A 22,583-nucleotide genomic window follows, 5' to 3' on the forward strand; every position below is an offset into this window, starting at 1 on the left:
TCTTTAAAGTCAGGGGACAAAACTTTGAGGGTGCTCCTCTCGTAAATGGTTGTTCTTCAATTCAACATCCCTCAAGGAGAACAATTTCCAACTCACGTGATATTTTAAACATCAATAAAAGAAACAACAAAATGTGCCTTTTTTTGTCAATAACACGAAGGTATTGTCCTCTTTGGGTGTCTTGAGCAATGCACCTTCAAGAATTTGTCTATTAGCTTTGAGGAGAGCTTAAAGGTGCATCTTGATGTCTAAACGAGTGAAAACCATGATTATTGAAGAGTTTTGTGCATGAGAAGACTTGAATCCATGACGTTTAGGATATAGATAAATGTCAGGTGGACAACTAAATAACCACTTGAAATAGTCACCATAACACTAAAGTCCTAGCCTTTTCTAGTAATTCTCTCTTTAATAGCAGGCTTGCCTGTAGAAGCCGGAAACTCATCATCAAAATCATCATTTAAGTCCTCATTTGTAGTGCTAGTTAACGACCTCTCACTGCTTTTCTTTACAAGCCTTCTTTTGTAATGATTGAGAATTTAATAAACAAAATCCTTAGGCTCCTACAGGTCACTAGTTATTATTTTATCAAAATCATCCCAAGCCACCCATTATCATGTTGAGGCCATCTCTTCAACTCAATTATACTTAGGAACCAAAATATGTTGAGGGAGGTCATTTGAGCTCTTTTTTCTTTAAACAATGTCTCAAATGTTATTTAGAGTCAATAACTCGTCGATTTCCAGAGTGTTATTTTTTGGTAATGATGAAATTACGCAAACTTAATGGCCCCTTAAGCTCATGAGTTTTTTTACAACATTTTGTCGAAGGGGGCATCCACTTCGCGGGGAATGCAAACTTTATCCTCCAACTTATTTCTATACAGACATAGAAAGCAAAGCAAAATAAACAAGTAAATATTGACCCACTGATTATCTAGCGTTTAACTAATATTAGGTTGAATCATTTGGTCAAATCATGATCCGAGAAGACAACTTATATTAATAGGTAATCTAAATGACCCATAGTCTAATTAAAATGGAGCAAATCGATTAAAAAGACTATTATACCATCTATTAAGTCCAAATAAAAGATTTTTTATCTTGGGTATTGGAGCAGATGACTCACAGAATATAGAAACATAAATGTGATTGCCTGAACTAACAATACATTAGACATAACTCAAGTAGAATAACCCCTAGATTCATTTATAGATTTATTCACTTGTGACATTCATAATGCGACTTACCTCAATCCTAAGTAAGTGACGGACTATGTATGAGTGATTTGTATACTTTAATGTATTGAAAGCTTGAGTTCAATTGGTAATACAACTGAAAGTTGGTACGTTAGGTATATGACTTTTGCACGATGTAACTTTCATTTACAATAGTAGAATTTATAATTCAATAAAGAGTAAATGATATCCTCTTATTGACATTATATGATAGATGGAAAAGTAGCATGGTCATACGTTATTTGTCTAGGATGAATTATTTAATTACTATTTATTAGTAATTAACTTTTTCATGAAAAAAGATATAACGGTTACCATGAGATAAAATAAAAACATACTGGGTGAACTAATTTAACTCCAAAAGATTAAAGATACCTTATGAGGGTAACAAACATATGACAAGTTTATTGGATGAGTGTTTGGTAAGTAGCTTTCGAAATGATATTTAATAGGGAGAATTTAATCATGTACTTTAGTGGAATGACACTATGACTAAATAATTTTGTAATTAACAGATAAATAGTCGGAACTTAATTACAAATTATTTGAGCCTTAATTATATATATTCAATATGTCCCTCCGTTAGCTTGGTACAACCTTGATGGTTTGCATTTGAATTGGTGAGATAAAATAAATAAATAACGACTAATTAGAGGAATAAATTGCATGTATCACTATATGCATTTAATAAGTTTTTTGACAATGCGTTAGAGATTGCTTAGAGATTAAATTAATTTCTTTAAATTATTATTTAATTATTTGTAATTAAATAATTGAAGTTTTGAGACATGCACGGATTGAATGAAGTTTAATAAATTTCATCCCATCTGCATGTATCAAGTTTGAAGTAGAAATTAAATTAATTAAGTTATCACAGTTTTAATGAATAAGTTAAATTAAATTTACTTACTCATATATTCTAATACGATAAAATTTTTATGATTTTAACAAAATTAGAATTGAGTTGAGAAAATAATTTAATTAAAATGAATAATATTTTGGGAATAAAAAGTTATTTATTAGGTTGGTTAAATTATATGAGTTGGTTTAAAGATCAAATAATACATATAATTATACAAATACATGAGACAGGCCTAATGACCCATCTGGCATGTAATGGGTGGCGACATTAGTCCCAGAGACAAGCTGCTACCACCGCCCCTATGTATTTCCAAAAACAATATTTTGTATTTTCTATTAAAATATGATTATTTTGTTTAACCTTATTTAACTAAGACTCTTATGATATTCTATATAAATAGAGATCATTGGTTAGGTCAAACACACACGATATTAAGCGTCAATACTTCGTCAAAATCTAGTGATATTTACTCTCCTAAATAAATTCTATATCATGGAAGAGTTCATTTTTAGTTTATAACTTTTGAGAGTTACTGATAATCTCACTGAATATCAATAAAGTTTTCATAAGTGTTCATTGGTTCATGATTAGAGTCTACACTTTAAGCAAGTTGAGGTTCGAGAATAGTAGAGAAAATCGTATTGATCGAAAATTGAGAACTTTCTTTACCACTTATTCCTAAACAAATGTATGGTTGAAGTAAACAATTTATTACTATAAATAAAATAACCACTCAATTTTAGGAAAAAAAAATCAAATTTTGACTGTACAACAAAATCGACTATACCAAAATTTTTCAATACTTACTACTAACCCTATACAATAGGAAGAGGGGTTTGCACCAAGCTCCTTCATTATATAATCTCTCTCCATTAATAAGAAGACTCCAAGTTTACACTCCACTATCTAAACTCTAATCAAAACTCACTACAATTCTAAAAAATAAAAAATAAAATTTAACGACCACTAGCGATTTTTGGCACCTATCTGAATTACTCTAACCTCTTACACCACATATTATTTCAACAACATATGTTTTTCAATCTACATCGGCATTTAGATTCCAAGAATAGAGGTTTTCACATTGTTTATCGAAAGGAATTTTAGGGTTTTATTTTTTTTCAAGTTTCTCTCTTTAGAGAGGGATTCCAAAAAATTGTTCTTCAAAATTTTTTTCTAAGGTTTTGTCGGGAAATATTTGATGAGAAAAAAAGGTGATTCTTAGAAAGAAATCAATGTTTTTAAAATTTATTTGATGTTGAACGAATTTAACCTAAAAACAATTAATAAAAATTAAATTAAATCGACTAGTTAAATCGATTTAATCGAAAATCAATAAATTCTCCATTTCAATATCATAGGTAAAATTGAAAATCTAATCAAATCCAAAATCAGAAAAATGGTCCCCAAAACTAAAAATAAGTCCACATCTCCTGTAATTTGTTATTCTCTATTGTGATAAAAGGAGACATATTAGAAGTAACATCAGCTAACACAAGACATTGTCTCAAACCTTGGAAGTAGCTGAGTTTGGAGGAGAGACTAAAAGATTTCATCAATCCTTGGATTGCCTTGCGAAAGAGAAGAAAGAGGCATAATAACCTTGAAAAAACAAAATGAGCATGAAGAGGCATAATAACCTTCTGACCACAAGTAAAAATTAAAAGACATAATAGCCATATGAGAATTTAAAAAGCTAGCTGGCATAAGGTGTGCTTTATCAAGTATAAAATTCTTTTTTAAATGTTTTGTGGGACTTCTAAAACCCAATTACATCATTGATTAGAATTTCAAAAATTATTTAGACCAATATTATGATATCTTAATAAAGTTCGTATTCTTACATTAATAATAATAATATTCATTAAAAAATTACTTATTAAAGAAAATGTTTAACAAACTATAATATCCCTTTATTACAAGTACAAGTAAAGGGAAAGAATAAATGAAAAGGATTCTTTTATAAAGCAAACCGAAAAAATAAAAAATAGAAAAAAGTTCAAACTAGCCGTTACCATATTTGAAGATCCAAAAAATTAAAACACAAACACGCTCCTTCCTTTTTCATCTCTTCTCTTTCGTTACTTTCAGCTCCTCTGATTCTTATAGCTCAAAGCTCTCTCTTTCTCTTTCACTTTCTGCTATTCTTTCTAAAAAAATTCTCACATTATGTTCACTGAGGGGTTAGACGAATCTGCAATAAACTGGATCAATCAGGTTTTCTTTTGTTTTTTTTTTTCCTTTCTTTGTTTCACTTTGGTTTCCTTTGATTTTCAATTAAATTTTGATTTTTTTTTGCAGGGAAAAGAAACAGATCAAGAACCCAGAATTAGATCGCCATTGACTGAAAAGCTAGCACCTCACGACTCATTCCCCAAATCACCTCTTATTTACAACACTGCCACTCTTTTATCTCCCCATGTCTTGCCTCCTCCTCTCAAATTCCGCTCTGGCTTGCTTGGACCTCATAGTGTTATAGCTCCTGCTCTCCATGAAGATGACGATGACAGCAACGATGACGAAAGCGTAGCTTCGGTTTCTGATGATATTTCCGGTGGAGATGCTGGGAATGGGATTTTTTCTGATGAAGAGGAGATGTTTGAAAGAACTAAGTGTAGCTCAGAGTTGACTAGAGGGTTTCCAAAGCAGGATTTGAAGGTTGAATTGCCTGACAGTAATAGAAGATTTACTGATGGTGATCTGGGTATTAGGGATTTTGCTAAGAAAAATCTTACTTCAGCTGCCACTGGAGGGGGTAGTTTTGGACTCCGGGAACGAGTTCAAATACATAATGCACATGTAAGGAGTCTTCTGGCATCTTTTCTTTTTCTTTTTTCGTGTGTGTGTGTGCGCGCGCTTGTTACCTTATGTTTTACTTTCCCAAATTGTAAAAGCAATGCATTTGAATTCGAAATGATGGTTTAATTCCTGCCTGCAACATTCATATATGTCTAGATTGGTGTTAATATTGAAACTATCAAATTTGGTTTCGCTGCTTTTACTTCATACCAGATTTTATTTTATGATTGGCTTTGCTATGAATAGAAGATTATCTAGTCACTTAGTGGAATGGCTAAAACTTGTCTTTTTCCCTGGTTGTTTTGCTCTTTTTTGATGGTGATTGTAGGGAACTATTCGAGGTTATGTTAACAATACATTTAAAGATGTTGAAGATTTGGGGACACCAAGTGCACCTCCTATATTGGATATCGGAAGAGAAGGGAGTGATGAAGAAGAAATTGAGCAAATTCAGGATGGAACCTACAAGCCAGTACAAGCAGATTGTTTTGATGTCAGTGCAGAAGGATTACCAGATTTGAAATCTGAGTCGTTGAGTTGCCCTGAACTTGCTGAAGAAAGGTGATGTAGTTTTCAGTTTCATAAGGCACAATTCACATGGAAGCCTCTTATGTCTTTTGGCCTTTTTTCTTTTCTAGTTTAGTTTGGAGTATAGTACTATTTCTAATATTTCTTAACATTGTCTTACGCAGAGTAAATGAGACTGCAAATTCAAACAAAGAAGAAAAGATGCCTTACTGGCAAAGTAACATGTCTGATGACTTGCATCACTATAACGCCAGGTGCACTCTCCATAGAGCTTTATTGAAAAAATTGTGTTGTAAACTAAGTTGATGTTTATTGAAAATTTTGTGTTGAAAACTACTTATCTCATATTCTTTGTTTTGTAATTCTATTGTTCCAGTGGTCAATATGCATGGCAGACTTTAATTGCTTATGATGCATGCATCCGGTTATGTCTATACGCATGGGCAAGAGGCTGCCCTGAGGCTCCTGAATTTCTGCGTGAAGAGTGCCTTCTACTGCGAAGTGCCTTTGGGTAGGTTCCTTCTCTTCTTTGGAACATAAATTTGTTCCGATTAGCCTTTCAATGATCTCTCAAATCTCAATGAGTATTAAATATATAGGCTACACAAATTTTTGTTGCAACCACGAGGTGTACAACCAGTCGAAGTGAGCACTACAAAAAGTGTAGAACAAGTTTCATTGAAGGCAAAGAAGATTGTTGGAAAAATAAGAGTGGAAGGTAAGATCAATGTTATTATGGAAATTGTATAAAGAAATTTAATATTTGGAAGGACGGGTGGGGCTGTGAAATTATTGCTTGTTATGATAGAATTTTTATTATTTTGTTACTTATAGCTTTATATTAGTTTTGAAAATGACTCCCATATCTTTTTAATCTCTTGTAATTTGAGGCTGAAAGATAAATCAAAGCTCTTTCATAGGATGATTTCTTTTAGTTTAAAATCTAAGTTGTTCATGTTGGATTATTGCAGTGAAGAAACTTCGCATTATTCCAAGGAGGAAACTTAGGAGTATGTACTCTCAGCGAAGTGCAATGTACATGCAAGTGGGAGCGGAGTATGTGCGGCATGTCTCATCACTTGTGAAAAGCGGCATGAATTCTCTTAAAATAGCCTCATTTCCAGTGGCGTCTGAAGGTTTGTGTTTGTTATGATATAATATTTAATGTATTTTAGTTATTTTATAACTTTGAGCTTAAAATGAAACTGACATCTAGAAGTGTAAATCAGACTGTAGCTTCCTTTTTTTTGGAAGTTATGCTTAAGCTGGTTAAACACTTGTAACAGCTAAATTGTTTTACAACTAATTGAAATCTACCTACCTCCTCACAAAATGTTTCAGCATGTCTCCTTCTCTTAACAAAGATAGGGACTACACATATTGTTGGAACTTCCATACCATAATGTTCTCAACTAATATGTTATTTTTCATATTCACAGAGCCATTATCTTGCTTATTCCAGCTGAAGAGTGCTACAGAAGATACCAAAGTTGAACCAAGTTCAGCCATCTGCTTGCACCCGGGGGGTGGTGATTACCATGTCTTGTGAGTTGCTATCTTTTATCTTAGACTTAGGCTTGTACTTTGGCCGACAGGAAGTCTGTGTATGTCATGTCATAATTGATAATATTCTGTCATGTCTGTCACTCTGTCTAAGTTAACATAGCTTGGTTGTGCAAATGAGAGACCTTATCTAAGATGAGAGTTATGCTTTGAAAAGTAGAAAAATCTTATACTTGCATGTGCTTTTAGTTTCCCAGAGACTGAAGGTGATGCTCTTTTGGCGGAAGTCCAAGACAAGAAGAAATTAGTCCAGGGAAGAGCAACAATACCAGTTTCATCTTTGAGTGATAATCCTGTATGTATCATTATCTATTTTTAACAATCATGTTTTTGAAGGATGAAAACCATCCTTCATATTCTGATGTGCTCGACTGTTTCTGCAGAATGAGAGAATCAGATGGTGGCCCATATACCATGAAGATGAAGAATGTGTCGGGAAGATCCAGCTATCAATTGGAAGTACAATTACTAGTGATGAGACGAGTCAGATAAAGGTATTATATTTTCCACATCTAGGGCAATTCAATTGACTTAATTATAAGAACTAGATATGCTGTATGGAGTTCTCTTGAAAATAGTCCTTATTTTCTCGAATCAAGTTCCATTTGTCCTTTCCTAAACCAGAATTGCGTTCTTCTGAAAGTCATACAAATTTCTTTTTTCTTTTTTTTTTTTTTTTTTAAATTTGATGCTCATTTCATTAGCAGTTAGTTAATTAGTTTCCATTATCTACAACAAGAATTTTCTTTCACGTGCATGGATAGTTGTGTGGAGCTGGACTAAATTGTTTAAGTATGTCAGTGTCTAAAAGCATACAAGTGAGCAAGCATGAGTATATTTTACCTACTGAGTTTTCCATCTTTTTAGAGTGGGCCTGTTGTGGAGACTCTAGCCTACGATCTACTCCTTGAGGCTTCAATGCGTGCACAACGTTTTCATTCCAGAAACTTGAGGTTACAGGGGCCATGGCAGTGGTTATTGACTGAGTTTGCTGACTACTATGGAGTTTCTGATTCATATACAAAATTGAGGTATGTGATCTACTTATTCTTTTTCAGAAACATTGTGATTTCTATCATACTCCTTGCTCTTTCCTTGTAATGCTTTAACTCTTTTGGTTTCTTGTAGATATCTATTACATGTCATGAATGTAGCCACACCAACAAAAGACTGCTTAGAGCTTGTAAATGAGTTGCTTATACCCATTTTAAAGGCCAGGAATGAAAAAAGCTTGACAAGACAGGAGGTAGGCATCTCTGGTTACTGTTTTTGTCAATTTCATTTGATCTAATGGATTTTTTTTCATATTGTCTTTTAAAATGGTGAGAGAGTTGCCTTAAAAGTACCAATTGTGTTTCTAATGCTAAGTTATTTTGAAGTTTCAAAAGCTTTGACTGACAAATGAACAGAATCACTAATTTTGGAAGTGAGGTACATTAGGTTGTGTTGCTTCCATTCTTTCTGAAAATGAAATGTGTTACATATTTATATGCATCACAATTTTCTGTTGTGCCAATAAGGTAAAGGAGAGTAAATTTTTTACTAGAAAACTACACTAGGTTATATTAAAAAATCACACTAAATTTCACAAACAGTTCCACCTAAAACTCAACCTCACCAGAATTACGCCTACGATTATACCCTATGAAAAATTGAAAGATAAATAAAAAGTGATGAAAAAAAACACCAAAAATTTAATGAAAATTTGAAAATTAAGTTTGGGGATGATTCAAAGAACAATCCCTATTTATAAAAATTTGTAGTTTTTAGATGTGAGATTATGTTATTTTAACAAATCTTCACCTTAACAAAACTCTAAATCTTCAATCTCCTTGCAAAACAACATTTGATATTTATATGCATCACAATTTTCTGTTCTGCCAATAAGGTAAAGAAGAGTAAATTTTTTACTAGAAAACTACACTAGCTTATACTAGAAAATCATACTAGGTTTCACAAACAGTTCCACCTAAGAAATTTAACAAGATTCGGTAAATTACGCCTACAATTATACCCTATGAAATATTGAAAGATTAAAAAAAAAATGATAAAAAACACAAAAAATTTAACGAAAATTTGAAAATTAAGTTTGGGGATGGAGAAACAATCTCTATTTATAGTAGTACATAATCTCCAAAATATTGAAAGATAATTGCCTTATGAAGAATATGACAAGTTTGGGGATGATTCAAAGATGGAGAAACAATTCGTATTTATAGTAGTACATAATCTCCAAAACTTTGTAGTTTTTAGATGTGGGATTATGTTATTTTAACAAATCTTCACCTTAACAAAATTCTAAATCTTCAATCTCTTTGCAAAAAAATATTTGATAGTGTCTTCAAATTTCAACCTTTTAAGTTTTAACATTGATCAAGTCCAAACATAGTTGGAACTTGACTGCAATCACAACCTTATTAATCATATCGATAAGATTCTTGGTGGTTGAAATTTTCTAGATTTTTACCCCACATTCTTTTAGAATCTCTCGTACAAAATGTTATCGGACATTAATGTGCTTCCTTTTTACATGATAAACTTGATTATTTGCTAACTGAACAACACTCTAACTATCGCAATGTATTTTGACATATTTCTACTTAATTTCTAGTTCATCAAGCAACCCTTAAAGCCAAATTGCCTCTTTTACAGTCTCTTTGATTGTCATATATGCAAAGTAGACTTCCAACTAACTAGGAGTTGATTGTAGTTTGTCCAGATCACCAGTATAGTCTGAATCACAATATTCAACCACACCCTGATTATCTTCTTGCCAAAAAATAATCTAATATCCATTTTTTTTTGGATATATCGCAAAATCCATTTCACAGCTTGTCAATACTCATTTCTTGAATCATGCATATACCTCGTATGATATCTTTGACATGTTTTCTCGTTTTGCATAATTCTCTTACGACAGAAGCATTAAGCTTGAAGAGTAAAGGAAGTGCTAACAGGTTTTAATTTTTCATTTATACCAAAATGCTTTAACAATTTTCTCAAATACTATTTCTGAGTCAAATAAATCTCTTCAAGTTTCTATCTCGAATTATCTCCATGTCAATAATCTTCTTTGCTTCTCCTAAATCTTTACTCAAACTTTTCAACTGTGTTTTTAGTTTCTCAAACTCTATTTGACTTTTGAAAGCTATCATCGTCAATATAAAAAATATATATATATATATAAGAGGACCATTTTGAAGCTTGCGAAAATACACACAATGATCATAATTTCTTCTTGTGTATTTCTTCTTTGTTATAAACTTGTCAAATCGCTTGTACGAACGATTTCATCTGAAGAGGGGAATAACCCCTATTTATAGTAGTACAAAATCTCTACAGCTTTGTATTTTTTTAGACGTGGGGTTGTGCTATTTCAACATTTTCTACATGGTGTAACTGTTTCACCGAGATGACTCGCTCTCTTGCAGAAAGGCATACTGCTGGGTTGTGAAACACAAATTGAGAGTCTCTTGGCAAATGCTTTTGAAAACTACAAATCGTTGGATGAGAAATCTCCCACAGGGCTAGCTGACTTGTTTGGACCAACCCAGGAGACTGCAGCACCAGCTCTAGCTCCTGCTGTTCAAGTATACACTCTGCTTCATGATATACTATCTCCTGATGCTCAGACCATGTTGAGAAACTATTTGCAGGTAATTTCAGTTCTTCAGTAATGCCTAAACAAATCTCTCAGCCAGCTTAGCATTAATTTTTAAAAGCAGCCCTTTGGTACTGATAACTTGTTTAATTCAGCAAATGCATGAATATATATTACTATATGTGTTCAATAGAGCGGAAATTTTCCCATGCATCTATTAATGGGTCATCCTTTTTAACTATCTGATCCTGTAAGCAGGCTTTGTCTTGTTTGTTTTTGCCTTATGTTTCTATACGCTAAGCAAACATATAATGCCAGTTATGATAACTTTTCACAGACTGCAGCCAGAAAAAGGTGTCGGAAACACATGATTGAAACTGATGAGTTTGTTTCAAACAACTCTGAAGGTTTTCTCTTGGACTCCATTACCATCTCAACAGCTTATTTGAAAATGAAGAATCTGTGTATAAATATTAGCAAAGAAATTCAGGCAGACATCAAGATCCACAATCAGCACATACTCCCCAGGTAATGACATATCTATATAGCACTGAGTTGTAGAAATATCATCAAAACCATGTATTGATTAACTGATTGTTTCATGTCTTCTGACATTTATGCCTCTGCTCCAGTTCGATTGACCTGTCAAACATCACAGCTGAAGTATATAGCACTGAGTTGTGTAAGAGGCTTACCAGTTTCCTTGCTGCATGGCCTCCATCTTGTCCTGCATCACATGTTAATGAACTTTTGATTGCAATTGCGGATTTCGAGAGGGATCTTGAGTCATGGAACATCAGGTTCGTGAAAGAAATCTTATTTGAAATCTCTTTGTATAAGCTGGAATAAAATACTTCAATTTTGCCAAAAATGACCACTAGAATCCTGTATGAGGATCTAAATTTGGGTTATTGCAATTGCGGATTTTGAGAGGGATCTTGAGTCATGGAACATCAGGTTTGTGAAAGAAATCTCATTTGAAATCTCTTTGTATAAGCTGGAATAAATTACTTCAATTTTGCCAAAAATGACCACTAGAATCCTGTATGAGTATCTAAATTTGGGTTATGGCCTTGTATGTTGAGTTGAAGCTCTTTGTCTTACAAATTGTCTTGCCTGTTTCAGTCCTGTGCAGGGTGGAGTAGACTCAAGGAGTTTGTTCCACAATTATATAATGGTGTGGGTTGAGGATATGCAGCTTAGGTTACTCGATCTCTGTAAGGCTGAAAAGGTATAAATTGGGTTCTTTTTCATAAACATTATCAAGAACCTGAAATAACTTACCTGGAACTGTTGAATATTGTCTTTGGGACATAATCATGTGCTTGTTGCAGGTGCCCTGGTCAGGAGTAACGACAAATCATTCAACCTCACCCTTTGCTGAAGAAATGTATGAGAAGATCAAAGATTCCCTTATTGGATATGAAGTGGTTATCAATCGATGGCCTCAGTATTCGCTGGTCTTGGAAAATGTAATTACACTCTCTTTCTCTTGCGGTTTATGTCTTTGAACTTTTCTGTGCATGTTCAAGTATACACTCTCTTCTCTGGTCCTTGAACATCTATGGTTAACCATTTTGTCATCTACTGACTTTGCATAATTTTGGTTTTACATGAAGGCTGTTGCCAATGTGGAAAGAGCCATTGTTAAAGCACTAGAGAAACAATATAATGACATCTTGACTCCTTTGAAAGATAGTATTCCAAAAAGACTTAATATGCATGTCCAGAAGCTGACAAGAAGGCAGTCGACAGCTCTATATTCGGTTCCCAGCCAAGTAAGTGCAACATAACCAATATAATTAAACTCCAGCCAATTGTGTCAGCATTGAATGTAGCTCTTACCTTGTTACTAATGGTGGCAGTTAGGAATTTTCCTCAACACTGTGAAGAGAATTCTTGATGCCTTGCACTGTAGAGTGGAGGATGTGTTAAAGTCTTGGGCAGCCTGTCTGCCTCTCACCGGAGACAAGAAGTCACTGTTTGGAGAGCAGATGAATGGGATCACTGTCATGTTGAGAACAAAGTACAAAAATTACTTGCAGGCAACAGTAGAGAAGCTTGTTAACAATGTAAGTCCTATTTTAATATGATTTCTTGTGTTCTTTCTTTTGCTATTTGAAAATGGAAAACACTCAAATCAAATGGCTGTTTCAGACACAAGCAAATAGAAATACGAGACTGAAAAGGATACTTGAGGAAATAAAGGAAGAAGATGGAGAGGCCGAAATCCGTGAGAGAATGCAGATGCTGAGTTCACAACTGATTGACTCTATATCTAACATAAATGAGGTCTTCACAAGTAGGATATTTGTAGCAACCTGCCGCGGATTTTGGGATAGGATGGGACAGGTGAATCAGAGAAACCTTTTAGATCTTTTTAACTTTATCTTGTTTTCTCACATGTTTCAATTTACTATTTTCACCAGATCGTACTGAAATTTCTTGAAGGAAGGAAGGAAAACCGAGTGTGGTATAATGGATCATACTATGCTTTGGGGGTAAGTCATCTGCTTATATATACATGTTCATGTTAATGAAAGTCTTTTTGTACTGCCAATTATGTTACATGGGTTCGGGTAAGTGTCGGATACAGACATGTATGAATACAAAATAAAAGAGTCCGGATTTGCAGTGGTTATGGCATAACAATTGATAATGGTTTTTTTATGTTTTGTAGATACTGGATGACACCTTTGCATCCCAAATGCAGCGGTTGCAAGGAAATCAGCTCCAAGAAAAAGATGTAGAGCCGCCTCGATCGGTAATTGAAGCTCGGTCTATCCTCTGCAGAGAACCTTCTAATGCAACGGATTCATCCACCTACTTCTACGTTTAATACTAATACTGTTTTTGCATATTGTTAATATACGTACAGCACAAAGAAAGTTTCCAATTCATATATTCTTTTTGTATATGTCAAAATATATATACCCAGATGCTGCCCAAAAACGCCATTAAATCATTCTTATGTTTTTCATATTCAAAACATCTTGTATTCTTTTTCTGATTGAAATTACATTGAAATAAAAACAGTTTCTCAGCTTATCTTCTCTGTTTCATATGCAAAGGTATATATTGTAATTATTGCCTTCATATAATTTCATGTGTTATAATTATATATTTATATTTTAATACATTAATGATTCGTATTATATAAATTTCGAAAAGAAAATCATATATTCTTGTTAATTTTTAATATGGTTTGTTTTAATTTTACTTTTTCATGGTTGTTTGGATATTTCCTTGTTTCAACTTCCGATTGCCCCAAAGTTTAGTTTGTTAAGAAAAAGGCTTAGTTTAATATAGCTGCAAAATCTCTAAACAATGCTATATACCTAAATATTTGTCACCAAAAAAATGTGATAAAGTACATACAAATTTGATACAAACTGTACAGAAATAAGACAAGACCTAAACATCAACAAAATCAATTCGCTAAGACAACATACTCTAAATGAAACAAATTGTGATTATTGGATAAAATAAATTTATGAGAAATTAATGAAGGCTTCAAGGTGTGTATTAATATCGCTTTTTTTAAGGTTTTATTCACTCTCATCGATGTGCAAAAGAGTTATGGGCAAATGAACCTTGATAATACAATAAAGCTCAACGACGATCAACGTTTTGCACTAACAGAAACAATCCACTGAGTGGAGCATAACAAAAATATAAATTTTTATAAAAAATTACTGAACAATCTAGGAATATAAAATATGTGAGAGAATAGAAAGAAACTTTGTTTCTATGTTTTTTGGGTGTGTCATGTAGGAAATATACTACTGTATAACAAAATCGTTAGCGCATTTGTAAATAAAAGAAATAATGTGTGTCGTGGAAGAATCACTACCTTAGAAGCAAGTTTGCCTTGATCGGTGTAATCATATAGTGGATGTCACCTCGCAAGTTTAACACATTCAACATTCGCACAACCGAATAAAAAGCATTGAACAAAATTGGTGTTACTCTTCTCAAAGGAATAGAAAAATAACCAGAAAATAGAGCTGAAAAATTGATCGGAAAATATACTGAAAAAAAAAAAAACAGGTGAGGTATGGGAGAAAGGATATGTAGTTGATGTACATGTATTGTTATATAAAATGAGAAGAATATCTGAGCAATTTGTAGGACATTCTAAAAGGGCAAAATAGTAATTTTCAAGGTCAATCTAAAGTCCAAAAGTTGACTTTTTCAAAATTGTAATAGCTTAGAAAAATAACAAAATTTTTTTATCCAAAAGAGCATGTGCTAACACGAACACAGGTTGAGCGAGCAGCGGTGACGATCATGTGAGGCAAGACTATATTTAAACTCTCTTATAAACATTTCTTCAACCAATGTGGGATATGTCATTTTGCATTACCAACATGTCATACAAATGAAAGTTCACTCTTATTTATAGGAGGCATCATGTCTCTTTATAGGGACATAATTACCCACATAGATAGTCATATATCAAACAATACACATAATTATTCAAAAAAATATTCAAAAGATATCTCTATTTGAATAATTATAGCTAGTTGTTTAAGTGACGTAACTCATCACTATAAATAGTGACAACTTTTGGTTAATAATCAACTAACATACATTTTGGTTATTTATAACTTTTCATTTATAACTATTGGAACACTATTTATATTTTGAAAATGTTCCAATAGTCATTCATTCTTTAGAGGAAGCAAAAGCGAAAAGCCTCATTGGTAGACTAATCAACCACAATTCATTGTGACAAATTAAGGTCTTTTTGGCACTTAACAAGCTTGTTTTATAGTGTTTTTATATGTTTTTATTTCATTTTCAATTTTTATTTTCCGATCAATTTTTCAGGTCTATTTTCTGGTTACATAATTTAAAATTACATAATGGCCCATTAGATCTAAATTACGTAATTTTGAATTATGTAACGACTTAATGGGCCACTATGGGCCTAGAAATGATCTAACGGTTTTATTTTTGTTTTAGGGCTTAGAAGAAAAATGACGACTACAGCGTTGCAACACCCGGGAGTAATGTCGCAACATCAAACTTCTAAGCCAAAATACCCAGAAAATGAAGACAGTGTCGCGACACAGGTCCTATGGGTCACAACACCGAGTGACGAATTGGAATTTTAATTAAGAGTATTTTAGTCCGCACAATGTATCTTAATTAGATTTTTGGGTTGTTTACCAACCCTAAAGGGGTCTGAGCATAAACTCTATAAATAGGCATGTTAAGTCTCATTTGAAGAGGCTGGCCAAGTGAGCTGTTTTAGTATTTTACGGTTTTTAGTTTGATTTTTAATTTTTTTTAATTTAGTCTTTTTTATACTTTTGTTATTGTTCTAACTTGGATTCGATTTTGATCCAAGGCTTTAATATAGTAGTTTTTCATTATTTCGGTGTTGATTCCAATTGCAATCGAGGTGATCTTCGAGGCTGTTAAAGGAGATTTCACTTCCAAGGTCAAAGTGATATAAAAAATATACTTATTTCTCTACTCCTTACTTTTATTTAATTTGATATTTTGCATATTAAATATGAGTTTAGGGGTTATTGTATTTAGATCCACGAGTAACTAATTTCTTTAGAGAAACTAACAAACAGATGTGTGAATAATTAACGAATGAACAAGGATTGAAATACGGGTTAGTTGGTTTAAATTATGTGTGATTAAACCCTAGGAAGTGACGCCCCTAGAAAGTAATTTAGGATAAACGAGATCGAGAGATAAGTTTACTGAGTACCTCATAATTTATCTCGATCAAGAAAGTGAGGCTGAGAAGTAAGCGTGTATTGGTCAATTAGTTAATTAGTTAGAGGTCGAGAGGTAATAACTAGTTAATTAGTAGCTGACTCGATAAAACCTAAGTTTTGAAATTAATTAGGATAACTGAAGTGAGTGAAGCTTCTGCTTGTTTTATTGGATTATTTTCAATTGTTAAATTAGTTTATTTTAAATTTAAATAATTTTATCGTTAAATTAGTTGATTTTTAATTTAAATAATTTTTGGTTAATTCGATTAATTGATATTAATTTGATTTTTCCTAATATAATTTTAAATCGGTACTATTTAGATTATTAGTGTAGATAATTAATTTAGGTTTAATTCTTCCTCCCTTGAATATGATCCTCGAAATGATTCTCAAAGTGTTTTGTTGTAACACTAATCTATATTACAATTTGACATGTATATTTACGGACACTATTACTTAATTTTATATCTTTTTGTTGCAATATTTCTAGTTTAGACATTAGCACAATTGGCAGCACTTATATACATAGGTTTGAAGCCATCAGGGTGGAGAAGCCGCTATAATGTGTAGTGCCTCGTCATGTCCTTGGTAAACGAGTACAACTGACTCGAGAGGCCTCCCTCATGGGAGGGACCAAAGAAAAGGCGGAAAGCTAGCTTTATTATTCTGCAAGAAAATGCTGAAGAAACAGAAGGATGCCGGTAAGAGCTGGAAAGATGAGCATGGAGGAGGAAAGATGAGAGGCGGAAGAAGGAAAATGAAGAGATAGGAGAAAAAAAACGGACCAAGCTGTTTTCGACAAGATCAATGACAAGAACCCAATCAAAAACTACTTTACACACTTCACAAAACACTTTCAAAATTTTAACCATCTAATTAAAATTAGATTGAATTGGTGAACTCAATGAGTTTGAACCATGAAATAATCAACATCAGGATGGAAATCAAATAATTTATTCAAATTCAGCTGAGTGTTAAATATGATTTGTATATAGATATATATATATATACATATATATATCTAATTTCTGTTTATGTATAGAAAATTATAGTTAAAATATCTCACCTTTTGCTTTCGAAGAAATTGTTGAATGTTTCAAAAGTTAAATTGTTGAATTTAATTGGTCATTTATTTAATTAATTGTTTTTGTTTGTTTGTTTGCTTTTAACGAGTCAATACGCGCTAATTATTATGTGAACAGTGAACTTTTAAAACCGGATGAACGTTCTGAAATTTCTTGCCATTTAAAAAAGAAAAAGAGGTTTCCCTCTCTCTCTCTCTCTATATAAAACTCAGCCTGGCTTTGATAAAACCATGAAGTGGGGGAGTCAACAATGAAGAGGTCTTCCTATAGTAATAATAATGCAGTTTTCTTTTCGGTGCTTGTGGTGTCTATACTTTTATCAATGGCGAGTTCAGGTGATCTCTTAGCTGAAGCCACAATTCCCGACTTCTCAGCTCTCCAAGGTTTGTTTTTGCTACTTCTTCTTGTCTAATTTTATCTTCCGTCACCTCCATTCCATTTTTATTATTTTTACCGAAATAGATAAAAATATTATGAAAGCCTATATTAGTAGACGAGTTGTAATTTTTTTGTTCTATTTAAAAAAAAAAAATAGACCACTTGTACAAACTGATCTTTTTGTTAAAGATTTTATCTATTTTTATTGCATATCGGCATAGAGTATACATGATACGTCAATTTTCAATAATAAAATTTGATGAAATTTTAATAGAAATGACCGGTTTATTTTTGATTTATTGAATATATATTAATTTATTTAATTTTGAATAAAAAATAAAATACAATTTAACTATTAATACAAAGACTTTCATAATACTTTTACTAAGAATAATTTAATTCTTTAAAGGTGAAATTTAATCTAAGTCCTCCCTACTTAACATATTATTATGATTATACTGGTCCAAAATATACATCCCACCGAGAAAATACGTAAAATACAGCAAACCAGCTTTGATAGTTACGTAAAGTATAGAATGGGTTAAATTAATAGAATTTATTAATATGTTAGATTGAAATTTGCATGAATCAATATTAGCTGCTTTTAAATATTTTTATATATATATATATTGACTTTACTTAAAATAAATGATGATTGTCCTTTGAACATCCAATGACAGAAAATTTAGTCAGTTTAAATTTGGCACGTCGAAATCTAAAGACAGATCCTCCAAGCACGTTGCATAGCCCAACACAAGCCGAGCGCCCAGGCCAACATAACTAAGTCTTCCGCAAGATTAGGTCCATGCACTTAATTTCTGCTAATTAATATCATCTTGCAATTGTATTTTTTTATGTTTAAGATGTTATATGTTTTATATAAATTTTGATGCTTTAATAATCTATATGATTTCTTGTTGGTGTATACGTTATGTAATTGTATCACACCTAAAATTATTATGTCTAGTAAGAGCATGTATGCCAAGAGAAATAAATCCTCTTTTTTTTCTTAATTCGTTGATATTTGAAGTTCTCATATTGAAGTGAATTTGTTAGAAATGATCTTATTTTTAAAATGTTTCCACTATATAATCAATTTTCACTTCAATATGAAAATTAAATCAAGTAAGTATGTTAAAATTACACACTACGTATATTAAAAATTAAATAATTATTTTTAAAATTGAGTTAAATTTTGTAAACAACATGATATACATGTTGGTAATATAAAGGGTTGTGGTTAATAGGCATATCTCACATTGGTTAAGTACAAGCTATCAAGATAGTTTTTATATAGCTTTACTTTTTAATCTCATCGGCTAATTGTGTTATAAGCCTATCACATGAGTGTGTGTTGTTGTTGTTTACTTATTCTAGTTTGTGTCTTTGATATGTACTATATGTATATTATTTTGGATAAAAGTTTTGTTATTTTCTTTCTAGAAAATCATATCTTTAAACAATTTATTTTTATAGTTTTACTATTCTGAAAAACCTAGAATTTGGTAGTTGGGTGTGGAAATAGTGGGATAGTTTCAAAATTGTTCCTGCATTTTTTACTCTTTTGCCCCTGCCTATTTACAATTTGGCCCTTCCGTTTTTAGTATAAATAGAGGGTTGATTTCCTTATTTTGTTCACACAGAAAAGAAAACACAACACCCTCTAAAAAACTCTTTTCTCCTCTTCCTTTTTGATTTTCTTATACACTTTGCCTGTTTTTCCCTAAATCACTTTAGAGAAAATTCTATCTAAGAGTTTGGGTTTTAACCGAGACCGACTATGACCCCTCCAAACTTTCCTAGGAATTGATCCTACTGTGATTTCCTTGAGAAGAGCAACACCAATCGAGTTCCATCTTCCTTATTTGGGTGTACAAATATCGAAGTACTATGTTAACATTAGTGGACAATGTCCGCTACACGATTACACCGATTAGGGCGAATTTGTTTTTCCATACATTCACAACCCTCTAACAACTATCATCTACGAGTATGTATACATTCACAACCCTCTAACAACTATCATCTACGAGTATGTTGTGTTTCCACGATCATTGACAGATTTCACCTACTATATTTTACTGTATACCCACAGCCATAGCAGATTCCATCTGCGACGTTTTGTTGTGTGTTCACAGCCATTGGCAATAAAATTGCAAACTATTGGCGGTTAATCAACAATTTGAAGTGTTGGTGGTTGGAGTTCTAGGGAACTCCCAATGTGGTGTGTAGCAGTAGGGTAGGATAAATCTTATTTAAGCCAAAATAGTATAGCATCTTTGATATCATGTGCATACATTTCTAAAAGTTATGTTTTGAGATTTATGTGCATATGAATGGATACATAAATATAAATGTATGTATATCTTTGATTATGGGAAATTCTGAATAATTAATTAATTTGAAATCTTTGATTGTGAGTTCTAATGCTTAAATAGTGGTAGCATTAAAAACCATACATTGAACTGATTTGGTATCTATGATGACTATGTGCAATGCTATTTAATGTATCCTAGCAACTGTTTGTATTTGTTTTATTGTAATCGAACTCACATTGAGCGTCATAGGTTACCTCCTTTTATATTCTGTCTTTTTAGATAATCCTCAAGGTTAAGACGCGGGCTCAACATCCGAAGGGACTCAGCTTAATTTTGTTTTTCTTAATATTTTAAGTTATTATTCTTTATTTCCTTTAAAAAATTGTATTATTTATTTATGAATCGTGGCATGGGACTTAGGACTTAGTTTTGAATTTTTATTTTGCATGACACTCACTTATAAATTTCAATTAGGTTATTAGACAATTATTATCTTATAAACCTCAGTTTTACTAAAAATAAAAGTAATTACCATATTTTTCGTTGCTAGGTAAATAAATAAAACTTGAGGTTTAATAAATCAAGTACTCAACTAAGTTTTGTAAACAAATTAAACAAATGATTTAAAAGGATTGTTTTCAAAAAATTCGATAGTTTACCAAGCTACTTTTGTCACATCTCGAAAGCCAGGTTAGTAGAAATGGGCATTAGATTGTGGGCTCAGGAGAAAAATCAGGTTTTGTGTCGTAGAAGTTGAAATAGAATAAAATAAATAATTAGTTATTAATAAATATTTAAATTAAATAATAATGGTATTAATCATTGCGACATTAGTAAAAATAAAGGAGGACTTAGAGAGTAAACAACCCAATCTTTATTTCAAAAAATGTTAGTTGGCTATAAAAAGCCACTCATCCTCCATTTATTATTATTTTGTTTCCCTTCATGTTTTCTTTTCATTTAAAAAATTTGTTAGATCTAAGATTGAAAGTTCTAGATTTTCTTGGCATCCAAACACCCTATTCCTTCAATTTTGCAAGAAAATCACTTTTTCTTCTCTAATTTCTCACCTAAACTTATCTCATTTTTACTCAATTGGTACAAATTCCTGGAGGTTTTCGAACTAAAAGAAAATCTATTGTTTTTTATTATGTGTTTTTAATTTGAATTTTCATAGATATAAGTAAGAAAATTAAAGATCAACAGTTTTAAATCTATCTTTTGCATAAAAATGGTGAATCTAATAATAAGGAGCTAAGAGATGTTTTAAAATGATTTTTAGTATATTTGACGAGATTAAGAAGTTTACAAATTCAATTTATCAAAATCTTCAAGTAATTGCATGAATTAAATGGTCTTCTTTTGAGAATGAGGAGGAACAACGTTTTTCCAAAAAAAATATTAATTAAAGAAATTGAGCAAAGTTAAAGATCTAGATCTATAATTAAACCTTAGTTAGGGAGTTAGGAGATAGAAATTAAGGATTTAATTAAGTTAAAAAGAAGAAATTAAGCGAAATATATTATATGAAATAAGTCGAATAAGTATGTGTGAGTGGAGAGTTGTTATATGAACATAAAGAGAGTAAGCTAGATTGTTTTTGAATGCTTTCTAATATGTATATTTTTGTGCGAAGCTGAAAACGTTGGTGGAGCTTCAATAAACCGAGATAAAGGCAAGTAGAAAGTTGTCTAGTTTGACAAGCCATGGTGAGCTATAAGTGAATAGATTTGTATGTCGTGTTTTTACATGAATTGTGAGATCTAAAGAATCAAAATGAGGTTAGGAACTCCACTTGATATGCAAAACTTGGCACTAGATACTTGAGGGAATTGTGAATTTGATTGTTGCGTGTGTGCAGATCGTTAACTGTGAGTTGTTGTGTTAATTAGATTTAAATATATAATATAGATGCGTATGTGGGGCTTGAAAAGCAAGCTAATGACAGAGGTTCTAAATAGGTATATATATAATACATATTTATGCATCTCAATAAATATTTAATATATGTGGTATTGTTATACATATAAAATATATACGTAGGTCTATGGTCCTATGCGGTTTTATATTATTTAATACACATAAATGTATATGGGACTTTTAATGTATATTAAAGTTGACGTGACAAAAGTCACTAAATAGATATGTATAAAATATATATTTGTATATGATTTTATAATACTTGTGAACGGAAATTTAAAAATAAATATTATAATATGATTTTTATATCATGTAAATTTTATTGATAATGTACATTTATGCATGCACGAACCCGTAAGTGAATTATGAGTTTTATGATATTGCGAGTTTTGATTAGTGTAAAATTATATTATTGTGAAATGCTAGGTGCGAGCTCAACAATAATGCGAGCCTATTATCTTGTGTAGTAAATTGTGATTAAATAGATATGTTGGCAATGTGAACACTTGAAACCGTTGGATATCATTTGCATGCCATAGGGTTGTGAGTAC

General features: G+C 31.9%; 1 protein-coding gene and 1 long non-coding RNA gene across 2 annotated transcripts; both read left to right on the forward strand.

Annotated features, from left to right (window-relative positions):
• The first annotated feature begins 4,052 nt into the window (after positions 1 to 4,052).
• LOC108470158 (uncharacterized) lies at positions 4,053 to 13,638 on the forward strand. The gene is made up of 22 exons (XM_053030847.1): positions 4,053 to 4,316; positions 4,401 to 4,898; positions 5,227 to 5,459; positions 5,591 to 5,680; positions 5,803 to 5,937; positions 6,026 to 6,144; positions 6,398 to 6,562; positions 6,866 to 6,971; positions 7,179 to 7,284; positions 7,373 to 7,483; positions 7,857 to 8,020; positions 8,118 to 8,235; positions 10,421 to 10,645; positions 10,928 to 11,118; positions 11,223 to 11,390; positions 11,716 to 11,821; positions 11,925 to 12,062; positions 12,210 to 12,368; positions 12,456 to 12,662; positions 12,748 to 12,942; positions 13,020 to 13,091; positions 13,271 to 13,638. The coding sequence occupies exons 1-22, from the start codon at positions 4,269 to 4,271 to the stop codon at positions 13,427 to 13,429; spliced, it is 3,513 nt and encodes a 1,170-aa protein (XP_052886807.1). The 5' UTR covers positions 4,053 to 4,268; the 3' UTR covers positions 13,430 to 13,638.
• Positions 13,639 to 17,577: 3,939 nt separating this feature from the next.
• On the forward strand, positions 17,578 to 18,870 carry LOC128295594 (uncharacterized). The gene is made up of 2 exons (XR_008286124.1): positions 17,578 to 17,799; positions 18,475 to 18,870. It is a non-coding gene; the product is annotated as an uncharacterized LOC128295594 (long non-coding RNA).
• Positions 18,871 to 22,583: the final 3,713 nt, after the last annotated feature.

This window comes from Gossypium arboreum, chromosome 7 (genome assembly GCF_025698485.1).
Source record: "Gossypium arboreum isolate Shixiya-1 chromosome 7, ASM2569848v2, whole genome shotgun sequence".
Classification (NCBI taxonomy): Eukaryota; Viridiplantae; Streptophyta; class Magnoliopsida; order Malvales; family Malvaceae; genus Gossypium; species Gossypium arboreum.